This window comes from Scomber japonicus, chromosome 14 (genome assembly GCF_027409825.1).
Source record: "Scomber japonicus isolate fScoJap1 chromosome 14, fScoJap1.pri, whole genome shotgun sequence".
NCBI classification, from domain to species: Eukaryota; Metazoa; Chordata; class Actinopteri; order Scombriformes; family Scombridae; genus Scomber; species Scomber japonicus.
In genome coordinates, this window is record NC_070591.1 from 19,691,537 (window position 1) to 19,703,235 (window position 11,699).

An 11,699-nucleotide genomic window follows, 5' to 3' on the forward strand; every position below is an offset into this window, starting at 1 on the left:
ACCCAAAGGGAAAATTAAATGTTACATCAGCAAAGAGTGAGGTAAAAATGCGTCCATGTCTGTTTCTTGTCTCTATTTCTGCTTGTCCTCTTATTTATTTTATTCCAATACAATGCCCCAGTCTTCCTGATGGAGGCGCTCTACAGCAGAAATCCAGACTAAAATGAAAAATAGACAGTAACATAAGTGTGTGCCATAAATGTTTCTTTAAGAAACATAAAGGCATAAACACACCATAATGATTTTATTAGCCTGACACACAGCAGCTGTATTTCTGCTTACAGATATAATTCATATTCTGTTGTTGTTTTTGCTTGACGATTAATTAACAACACATTTTTACTTTGAATCACATTAAATTCTCATGCAGGCAAAATGCTTTTCATCACATTGTGCCCACTCAAGTTGATGAATTTAATTTTAATCAGAATGTCAGATATACGCATAAACAGGGACTTTTATTAATTTTTGAGATTATTATTAGCCGTTTTTGCCTTTTATTTGACAGTTGAGATACAGACAGGAAACAGGGAGATAGAGAGGAGTATGATATGCAATAATTGGGACATTGAGGTTACTAGGCTACCAGGACACCCAGTATTGAGTTTTTACTGGCTGGATTAATCTTTAGTGTAGTAATCAATCAGTAATCACACCAGCATCATGAACAGAGGCTGAAACACGGACTTATGGGTTGCTTTACGAGTTCGAACTTTTTTGAAAGGCCTCAATCACTTAAAAGTATTTTGTAAAAAATGACACGTTGAACATATCAGCACCCAAAGGTTTAATTACAGTCAATAACTGGCAATTCAACAATCACACATAACTAATTGAGAATGTGCTGGGTGGCATTTTACTGCCTAATACTGAAACTAATACACACAGAAGGTGGCAACTTAAAAGGGCAACTCCACCGATTTTACATCTAGCATCATGTCGGTCCTTGGGGGAAAATCTAGTGCAGATGAAGCTAAAGACTACAAGTTTGAGAAAGACAACCATTTGGGGGTGTGGAGTCAGAAAAAAGTGAGCTTATCAGACCTCTTCAGCCCGCTCATTATCTCTGTTTGAGGCCAGCGGTTCAAGGCTACACTAGCCACTACTAGCATATAATGCCCGAATCCATGCAGTCGAGTAAATTGGGTCAAGGTGCATTGTGTGTGATGTAGGCACCAGGTCTTCACAAGGAAGAAAAATGCATGCTTTTAAAAAGCTATATCTGGTTCTGCTGCAAAGATTGTGATCCTGGTGGTGATGTTTTAGAAGTCTAAATCGGTGGAGTACTCTTAACTGAAATTAAAGCACTGCCCCAAATGTCTTTAAAAACATATAATGCACAAATAATAACCTGATTGGCAAGGCTAGCGTCATGAAAACAAAAACACCAGGAATATATATGTAAAAAAAAGAGATATTGTACAGAGGCAAAGTAATTAGTTAGCCAAAAACAAGTCACAGTGAAGTTTTCATAAAGTTATAATAATATGCATATCATGTATACAGGCTGGCAAACACCATTCAATGATAAATCTTATACAAAACTGAGTGTACAGGTGTAACCTCAGCAGGACAGTAGTTATGTTACAGATATACAAAAAAAAAAAACACAGAGGAGCAAATCTGGGCTCAAATTTTGGCTGGTTGCATTTAGCTTTACACATATACAGTAAGATATTTTACAACTCACAACATCTATAGTACACATAATGAAACTAAAATTATTGCTGTGTAAGATGTATGTACAGATCTCGATTATAAAACAACTAGGCCTACTCTTTGGAGGTGAAAAGAGTTTTTAGGAGCGCGGATCTCTCTTCCAGGGCACAGATCGGAGCCCTGGGGAGGCCACTAGCGGTGTCCATATTTGGCAGACCAGTCTGTTCTCCCGTGGATGGCCTGTACTGGCGGGCGTGGCAGCAGACCAGGGGTGCTCTTGTTGGCCAATGGCATGTTGGCAGAAGTGCTCATGTGACTCCGGCCAGATCGCCACGTTGCATAATCTTAAAAAAAGTAGGTAGGAAAAGTGATTATCACACAGCATGAGATGTAAAAAGAGCAACAAGAAGTTGATTTGGTTTTTAAATCTAGATTGATAGACAAAATCTAGATTGCAGAAATCTCTAAAATGAATCCTTACTTGATGCTGTTGATTCCACTGAAGGACCCTGATGCCCTCTATGACCACCAGAGCCCAGGTCCTTTTTGTAAAAGGATGGCATGTATCCACCAGGGATTGTGTTTGTACCTGATGTTCAAAACAAACAAAAAAAAAAACCATCCACCAGTCAGAATGTAGTTAACAGCGGAGTGAGCTTCAGAGATTACAGTAAACATCTCAGGAGATTACCGTGAGCGCCTCGGCTCGGTAGAGTCCCTCCAAACGGGATACTACTGTTGCCCCAAAGATGGCTCCCACTGAAGTCTTTACTTGCATTGATGGCAACGTTCTTCTTTGTGCTGATGCCTGAAGGAAACAGTGATAATTAGACACATTGTTAAACTGAGGTTGGACTGCAGTCACATGAACAGTAATAATTATCACCAAAAAGAAAAATGTCAGGTCTTATCAGAAAAACCAATAAACAACAGTAAATGGATTGCAATGATTTATTTGATTTGATACCCCTGGTTAAACTAAGGAGAGTTAAGTATTTAGCACATTACCAGGTAAATATCTTGACTGCCTCAAATAATGTTGTTTGGCAGAGGCGGTCCTCGATGGCTCCTGGTAGGCTGAAGACTTGTTTAGGTTTAAAGGTGCGTCTTCCTTTGCGTTAGGGCGACTGAAATCCAGAACATTTCCATATCTGAAAGACAAAAGGCATTCAATATATATACCACTCTATATAAAGATGGATGTAGCGAGGATTTTACTGATCCCTCGTTAACATCAGTCAACCAAAGAATGAAGAAAAAGTAACGATAAACTTTACCAGACCAAGACCTCAAAAGTAGAACTGCAACAATTAGTTGATTAATTGATTACTTGCCAACTACTAAAGTAATCCCCCACTATTGTCATGATATCTTAATGTTTTTGAGTCATTTTTAAAAGAAAAAAATCCAAATTCTCTGAACCCAGATTCTCAAATGACAATATGATATATGAAGATATTTGAAGACGTCACCTTAGGCTCTGGGTGAACAGTGACCAACATTTCATGGGCAAAATAACTAACTGATTGAGAAAATAATGGGCAGATTAATCGATAATAAAAGTAATAGGTACTTGCAGCCCTACTCACGAGCATTTTCACTTTGCTTGTTGCAGACTGAGGGCAGTTTCTTTCCTGCTGTAAAGGAGCTTCATCCACATTCAGAAAGAGACATTTAAGAGGTCTGCAACTGTCTGTGTTAATAATGAATTTACTGCTAAATAATTACTGTTAACTAACATGAATATTAAATAAAATACTGAGCCTGTCAGTGATGATGCTCCCTATGACGGTGGAGGGGAGATCATCAAAGAACATCTTCTCAGACAAGCAGAATTATAGATGAAGGACAACTAGGTTTTTTTTTCCTTTCTCAATTTCAGCATAAATTTAGCTATCACGTACACCAGTTTTATTCACTCTCTACATCCTCTGTTAGATCAAAACCTTTTATAAATACAATAAAGGAGCCCCATATTTTTTAGTACAAACCTTGTCTCCCTTTTTGTATGCATGTTATTTTTTCAAGAGGGTGTTTTGCTTATTTTGTTTCCACATCGACACGGTGATGGGAGAAAAGCTATGATGACAGCGTACAGCCTCACCTGCTCAGTGCGTCCTCTCCCTGCCTCGACTTCTCTGTGGAGAAGTTACTTTTTCCAAGAATACTTATTGACGTCAGATCAGTTTCTTCATAGTCGTCCCAGTCTTCGCCCTTAAGGTGTCCTGTGCCATGACCCCAACGCCGACGCCCTCCCTTTGGTTTCATCTGATAGCTCAGTAGGTTTGCATTCTCTGACTCTTGCCTCGTCTGATGAAAGAAATAATCAATCAGGATCAGCTGTGATATCGATGATGATCATGAATGAAGAAAACTTTGACCACCTAATGTAGTCTGCATATAGAGGTCACATCAATCAGCCATTATTAGAGAGCTGTATGTGTAGAAGGCCAGGTTTATATTTTTCTTTCACTTTGACATATATAATGTATATAATGTAATGTAGATTTAAATAGGTAAAAGTGTTTTTTAATGCATTTGTCAACAGCTATAATTCCACCAGTTGGCACGCATATGTAGAGTCTGGATAGATAACGGACAATATAGTGAAACACAGTTGTAATAATATAAAATGTTCTTTGTAGTACACGTTATAATTGTTCACAAATACTTGTTACACCTGCTTACAACTACATTAGTGTTATAAACCATTAAGTGTTTATATACTGCTTATAAATGTTAAATAGCAACATTAAAGTGAAGTGTTACCTCATTCATTTATTCAACAATCGGAAGGAAAAAAAGGAATATCTACAGTTTTTCAGATAACTAGTAACAAATATAGCAGATATGTAGTAAAAGGATAGCATAGAGCAGATATATTAAAGTATAGTTAATATAAACAGGGTTTCCAAAGCATGTCCAGCCTCACCTTGCTTTGGAGGCTCTTGTCAACAATATAAGGAAGATGGCTCTGTGGCATTCCTTCGCTCTGTTCCTGCTTCAGGATGTGCTTTGGCTGCTGCTCTCGCATCAGTTCTGTGTGCCGCTGGTACGCTGCCGCCTGGGCTGCTGCTGTCATAGGAGAGGGCTGGATCTGCTGCAGAGGCCTGGAGGGGGAGCAGTGTTGGTTCGGAGGTGGAGGCTGGGAAGGGGGTATGGGCTTCAGCAGCAGGGGTTGTGGTTGCTGTTGCTGCTGCTGCTGCTGCAGTGTCTGTTGTGACTGTAGTGGTGCCTGCAGTGGCACAAGACCAGGCTGAGGTCTGCCCTGCTCCAGGATCTGCTGAGGAGTGCCCAAAGCCTGGCCCACATGGAAGTAAGAGTACCTGAGAGCCTGAAGAAGAAAATATGGACAACATCAGTTTACATTCTGTAGAGTTAGCTGTGAGGGTGGTGTAAGTGATACACTACCTGGGCAGAAGCTGGTCTCTTCTTGGGATCCCACTGGAGCAGGTCTGTCATCAGATGGATGGCTTCAGGGCTGGCGTTCGGGATCAGTGTCTTCAGATTACTGGGAACACACTGAGGCCAGCGGAAGTTCATCGCACTGGCCAGCTGGTATCCCTCTGGCCAATCATTCTGCAGGAAGAATAGAATCCAAATTTACCATCAAATAATATTGATAATGAAAGTCTGCTTTTATTTTCATAGCAACAGATTAATGTCCAATAAAAAAAAAAGTTAGTTTATTGGTTGAAATAATTCTCCTACTTCTTAAGATAAACAAACCAAAGTGTCCAAAACTCTAAAACAACTTCATCATCTAACTCTCAGTAAGAAAGTGTAATCAGTACATTTCCCAAAATGTCATGATAAATGTAAGAATTATTTTAAGCTTGCAAGATGGCAGTTATGGCTTTTTCTATAAGGTTTTTTGAAACTTAAACAATTTGTTTTGTTAAGACTTGTTTGCCCCAGAGAAATAATTTGTCTAGAACAGCTACGCCACAAAAGCAGCATGTCAACAGCAACCTCAGTCAGTCAGTGTCCACACTGGATCTGTTCAACCACAGCACGGCTGTGCACCCGGATCCTTGGACAAATCTCATATTTCAGTACACAATAATAAGTCTGTAAAATAACAGCCTTGAAGTTTAAAAAGATGCTTTGAGCCTCAGTAGGATGCATGAAGGGCAGATGAAACATGACACAGTCAGTGCAGACAGCTGAACTTTTTAAAAAGAAGATATCTGTTCTGTCAGATGATTCAAAAACACAGCTGAAGCACATCCAGCAGATTGTGTGTGCTAAGGAACGACATTCAGTATACAGTGCTCTTCTGTGTGTGTATATGGTGCGTTTCTGTGCCTTCATACATTTAAACTATTCCTGAATACTTGTTCACTTGTCTAACTTTGACTTTGAAGAACAATTTTTCTGTATTTCTTCTCTTAAATGTGTTCCACTAGTGAAAACTGTTACCTTCTTTGGCGTCCCCAAGACTTGGCAAATCTTGAATATGGTGTCGACTTCACTAGAGCCTGGGAACAGAGGCCTGAGGGTGTAAAGCTCCGCCATGATGCAGCCAACTGCCCACTGGTCTATGGGTGAACTGTAGGATGTGGATCTGAGCAGCACCTCGGGGGCTCTGTACCTGATGCACAAAGAGAGACGATATTAGGAACCGACAGGCTTTCATTTAGGCTGTGAAAACTAAACTGTGAAAGAAGCTGACCATCTAGTCGAGACGTAGTCTGTGTACGGTGGTCGAGATCTGATCTCACGGGCAAGCCCAAAGTCAGCGATTTTCACCAGCTCAGGGCCCATGCACAGAAGATTCTCAGGTTTCATATCTCTATGGAAAAACCCTAACAGAGAAACATAAAATGTATTTATATATTTTATAGTATTTCAGTTATATTTCAGTCGTGCCACAGCTGTATCAGCAGCCTGGAGTTGTAAAGGGACATACCGTGTTTATGAATGAATGCGAGCCCCTGCAGGATCTGAAACATTATATTTCTTACGGCAGATTCGGGAAACAACCGAGTCCTGCAGAAAGACACAAAAACATCAGAAACCCAGTCACTACTAAAAACTGCAAGCATTTACCAAATATACTGAAATTGTGCACGTACCTGTCTTTCATTAGCTGATACAAATTCTCCTTCATGTACTCAAATATGAAGTACAAGTGGTCATTTTCTCGAATGACCTCCTTAAGTTTGATCACGTTAGCATGGTTGAGTTTCTTTAAGGACTGAAAGAATAAAGACAGATTATGTAAGAATAGGTGGAAGGCTTAAAATGTTAAAAAAAAGAACAGTAAATCTCACCATGCTGGACAATATAAACACACACACACACACACACACACACAGTGGTCCCTGCAGCACATTCAGAAGCAACGTTGCAACTATAAAACAAACTCTTGTTGTTAAAAATGGCTACTGTAGCTGTAGTTAATGTAGTTGTTGGGGTAAATGCTGCAAAGATGGGATTTATGCTTAAACTCAGAGTAAGCAGGATGGAGAAATATACACTTTTCCCATGCACTGGGATGATACAGGTTTAACCATGCTAAATTTTAGTAAGGGGGAAGCCATAGTGGGATTTTGAGATTCTATGAATTAACATGCTGTATTCATAATCTAGGACTCGGAGGACTAGTCTAAAGATGTTTTGTTGCGTGAAGGTCAAGCTCTAGGGAAAAAGGGGTGTGTAAGCTAGGGGTGGGAACCAGAGCTCAAGACCAACAGCACACAAGAATCACCTTCCACTCTTAAGAGCTGCTGTGTGACTTTGCCCTGAGAGCAAAGTTTAGAGAGTAACGTTCTGAATTGATGCAAAAAGAAACGAAAAAAAAAAAAGCCTTGAGTGTTTGACAACTGCACTCAAATGTACAGCATGTGAATCATATTAACATCAATACTACAATAAAACATCTGTATTACACAACAATGAAAAATCAACCCAAATAACAACAGAGATGCTTTGTACCGGGTTACAGCGGCAGTCCAGCTGACAGTGTGTAGAACAAACAGTTTGATGTTCATTCATCCGCTCATTTTCTATACATACTTACATTGTTCAGTCTGCCATTGTGTCTTTTTGACATTTAATGCAATTGAAATTGCATTAAGCTGACTATTTCTAGGTGTGAAAGAAATCATAATGGTTGATTACATCAGTCAGTAGTGCAGCTGGACCATCTTGGATAAGACAAACATGATGTGGTTATGAAACAGAGGTATCCAAGCCAGCACCTGGCTCATATCAATACCAACAAATGCTCTCCTTTTCATTATTTGACTCTACTTGCAGTCTATTGATGCATACAACTACTTCAGTCAGTCACTTGACCTTCACTGTGTTATAATACAGTAGTGACTACCTTTCCATGTTGTAGAGATTCTTTGAGTCCCCTATAATATACATTTCAAAATTAGCTGGTAGTACAATATATTGCAGTAATATCTGAAGTTGGTTTTAAGATACTGTATAAAAATAACTAAATACCAACAGAGTACTCCATACTGACCCTAAACCCTTCATATTGTTTCCTCTTTAGGGGCTGATACCAACATTGATTGATTGATTTGAGACTTTTGAGTTGATTTTTCTACAACATTTCTCTGCTATAAAATTTGTCTTAAAAAAGGAAGAAAAGATAGTCAAACCTTGACTTCACGGAGATTCATGCATTCTTCCCAGGAGTAAAACTTTCTTTTCATTCTGAAAAATATTGTTCCTGTTAGATTATTTGTTGAACACAACATCAAACATCAACATCAAACAGCATTCATCTCTTTTTCAGCTGCTGTTACATTTAATTATTGTTAAAAAGCCTTCCATAAAGAATCCTCACTACATGATCATAGATACAGAGTATTGTATAGTAAATGTTGTAGATTATTGGCTCTAAAAAAATTGATAGCAAGTTGGGATAATAAAACAAAACACAACATCCAGATACTCACTTCTTTATGGCAACTAGTTCCCCTGATTCCAGACTGCGGCCAAGGATGACAGAGCCGTAGGTGCCATCCCCGAGCTGTCTGATGGTAGTGTATCTATTCATTATGCTTGTCCTTCCATACCACCATCCGGGGGCAGATAATTGGTTGGAAAGCAGGGATGTGTTCGCCTCCTGCTGCTGAATGCAACCAGATTTTCCTGTGACAACAGCAGAAGACCGCGGGCAGAGCTGGAGGACTCATGGTGTCATGGGCTTGCCACCGACTAGTTTAAAGGATGTGGGATAAACGACAAAAAGACTGGTTAAAGAAGTAGCTGAATTACAAAGTAAACTCAACTGGCGGTTTAATAAGCACATCAAACAGATGCAGTCCGATATCAGTTAATCCCATGTTCATGTCAGGTTTTTGTTGAAACTGATTTTAGAAGAGCCTCAGTGATATTAAACTGAATGTTTTTGAATTGTGGAGTGTTGGTCAGGACAAAACAAGACATTTGAGGATGTCATCTTAGTTTGGGGAAACAGTGGATGTATTTTTCCATCTTTTTCTGACGTTTTCATGGACAAAACAGATTATAAACAATTATAAAAATGAATGGTTAGTTGCAAATTTGTATTGGGGAGGCTGGCTACATTCATCCACTAAATCCTACTATTGATAAAATATCTTCCCTACAGGACAGCTTTGCAATTTTTCAAGTATGTCTTAAAACAACAGTCAGGCACCCAAATGAACCCTAACCAATCCTCCTGTTCATATTGATCATTAGAAAATTCCTCTTGTGAGATTTGTATGCGTTCCTTCATTGTACAAATGTTTGTTGATGTGACAGCACAGCGGTTAAATAAATGTAACTGTAATCCATTACAGTTATTTGTGAAAATGTAAAATGATTACAAATAAACATCTTAATTTTGTGGCTTTGAGTGTTCTTAATTGGTTCTCTTGGTTTGAATTTGTTTTCTGCCAATTAAATTAATCCATATATTTATTCATTGAAAACAATATTGTAGATAAATCATGAGGTGGGCTTAAATAGTATTAAGCTCATGCCAGACTTTTGAGTTTTCTTCATAAAATATCTTTATTTTATATTCCAGTCTAAATGAATACATTTTCAAATGAGAGATAAATCTTACTTTATAAGAAATGATCTCCCTTATAAATCATGTCAGTATCCATGAAAAACACTTGAACTTAGATTGTGGTGCTTAATGGGTGAACTCAGTTGAAAACATTCATTAGACAATTTGACAAGTAATCAAATGTAATACGATACATAACTTTGATGATGTAATTGAAATAGTAACATTAGCCTATTACATTTTAAATAAAGTACCAAGTTATCTGTAATCTCTTACATTTCCAAAGTAACCTTCCCAACCCTGCCAACAATAACGGTAACTGCTAACTTTACAGGAAACATTATCTGTGATGATTTTTATTGACTTTAATGAGCTAAATAAATATCAGGTTAAAAAGAGCTTTTCATCAGTATATATTACCAGACCATTTTCACGTTTTTCCCTTTTATATGCATAACGTTACGCAGCTATTAACGTTAGCTGCTGTATTTCTGTTTTGCTAGTTGTACAGAAAACATTTATTTAGTACCAAAACGACTGTTTTTATGAAAGATTTAACTGAGATTAGTTCAAGTTGTGTTTGCTTTTAGTACTATAACTCGGCCTTTTCGTTGCAATGAATTATCTGTCGGGTATTTTGTGCTGTTAAATGCAGAAAATGTGGTGCAATTAACGCTAATTGTGTTGTATGGTGGTGTTGTATGGTGTTGGCCCAGCTGCTGATAAATGAGAGAAAACACTGCACTCAATGGTCTCATAACTCAACTTAAAAATAAACCAGGCAACAACACTCACCCTCCTCACGTCCACTCCACAGCACCTCATAGCCGAGCAGCGATGTTCAACTAATGGTTAACCGGGATAATCATCTGTCGGGCACCATTATAAGACTAGTAACCATCACACAACATATAAATATCATTTCAACTAGGCCCCTCCGCCATAATCTCGCGTTGCTGTAAAAACAGTTTGCAGTCTTTCCACATCAAATCTCAGCTCTGCAAAGATACACAACGGAATGAGATAGATCCCTTCAGCGCCGCGAAGTACCGCTTTAATCTTCTGTTTACTTACATAAAACATATGCTCCCTGTTTTATGGACTTTACCTTCATTTGGTCCCCGTTTTGGTTCGTAATAACATTCACTCATACCACAGAAATTATGTAAAGGAACGATATTGAAAAATGACAACAAAAAGGAGAACGGTTAGGTAGAAATAAAACAAAGCCGGAAGTGAGCGAAAATAATTATCTTGATTCGCATTCTTCTTCTTTGGTCAAATACCCTACACTGGAAAAAAACGTCCTTAAGTGTTTGAGGGGCAACACACCAAATGCTGTTTAGTGTTATTTGGCTTAGAAAAAACACAGCACATCTGTGGTGGAAGAAGTATTCACATGCTTGACTACAAACAGTACAAAAGTGTGCATAATATATCCCATTAGCAAATTTGTCTCACGATGTATAAGGAACATATCAACATTACAAGAGTGAAATATCTATCTATAGAAAAATAAACTCAACAAATAAAATGAAATAAAAAAATCTCACTACAAGAATATAAGAAAAAAACCCTATACACAGTAAATATAATACAATACAAAACATAAACAACACAATACACACCAAGCCAGTGGTTTTCAGACTTTTTCACTTCAAGGGTCTCTAAACTGACACATTAGACCACAGACCCCAATCTGATATGATTTTTGCTTTTAGCTGTTTTATAACAGAGTGTATGAAAACCATTAGCATATAGCAATAATATTCTCCCATCATGTTACATGATAGTAAATGGACCCCATGAGACCTCCCTAAAGAACCCCCCTTCAGTCCCCAAACTCCACATTGAAAGCAATTGTTGAAGTTTTGAAAGTGTAATGAGGTGGAGTATGAGTGTAAAGCTGTGCAAATTCACCATGAACAAATGTATTTAAAACTCAGATTTTTTAAAATTAAAATGATTGTAGATTGTAGTTATATAATAATACGATGTTGTTATTATTATTCCAGTAGGCTATGTGATGGTTTGG

General features: G+C 38.2%; 1 protein-coding gene across 1 annotated transcript; it reads right to left on the reverse strand.

Annotated features, from left to right (window-relative positions):
- Positions 1–732: 732 nt before the first annotated feature.
- LOC128372982 (serine/threonine-protein kinase ICK-like) lies at positions 733–10,624 on the reverse strand. The gene is made up of 14 exons (XM_053333194.1): positions 10,460–10,624; positions 8,580–8,841; positions 8,280–8,334; positions 6,738–6,859; positions 6,572–6,651; positions 6,335–6,467; positions 6,082–6,253; positions 5,071–5,238; positions 4,592–4,993; positions 3,764–3,969; positions 2,668–2,810; positions 2,351–2,467; positions 2,141–2,248; positions 733–2,003 (listed from the first exon to the last, which is right to left on the reverse strand). Exons 2-14 carry the CDS (start codon positions 8,678–8,680, stop codon positions 1,852–1,854), a joined length of 1,959 nt encoding a protein of 652 aa, XP_053189169.1. The 5' UTR covers positions 8,681–8,841; positions 10,460–10,624; the 3' UTR covers positions 733–1,851.
- Between the last annotated feature and the right edge of the window lie 1,075 nt (positions 10,625–11,699).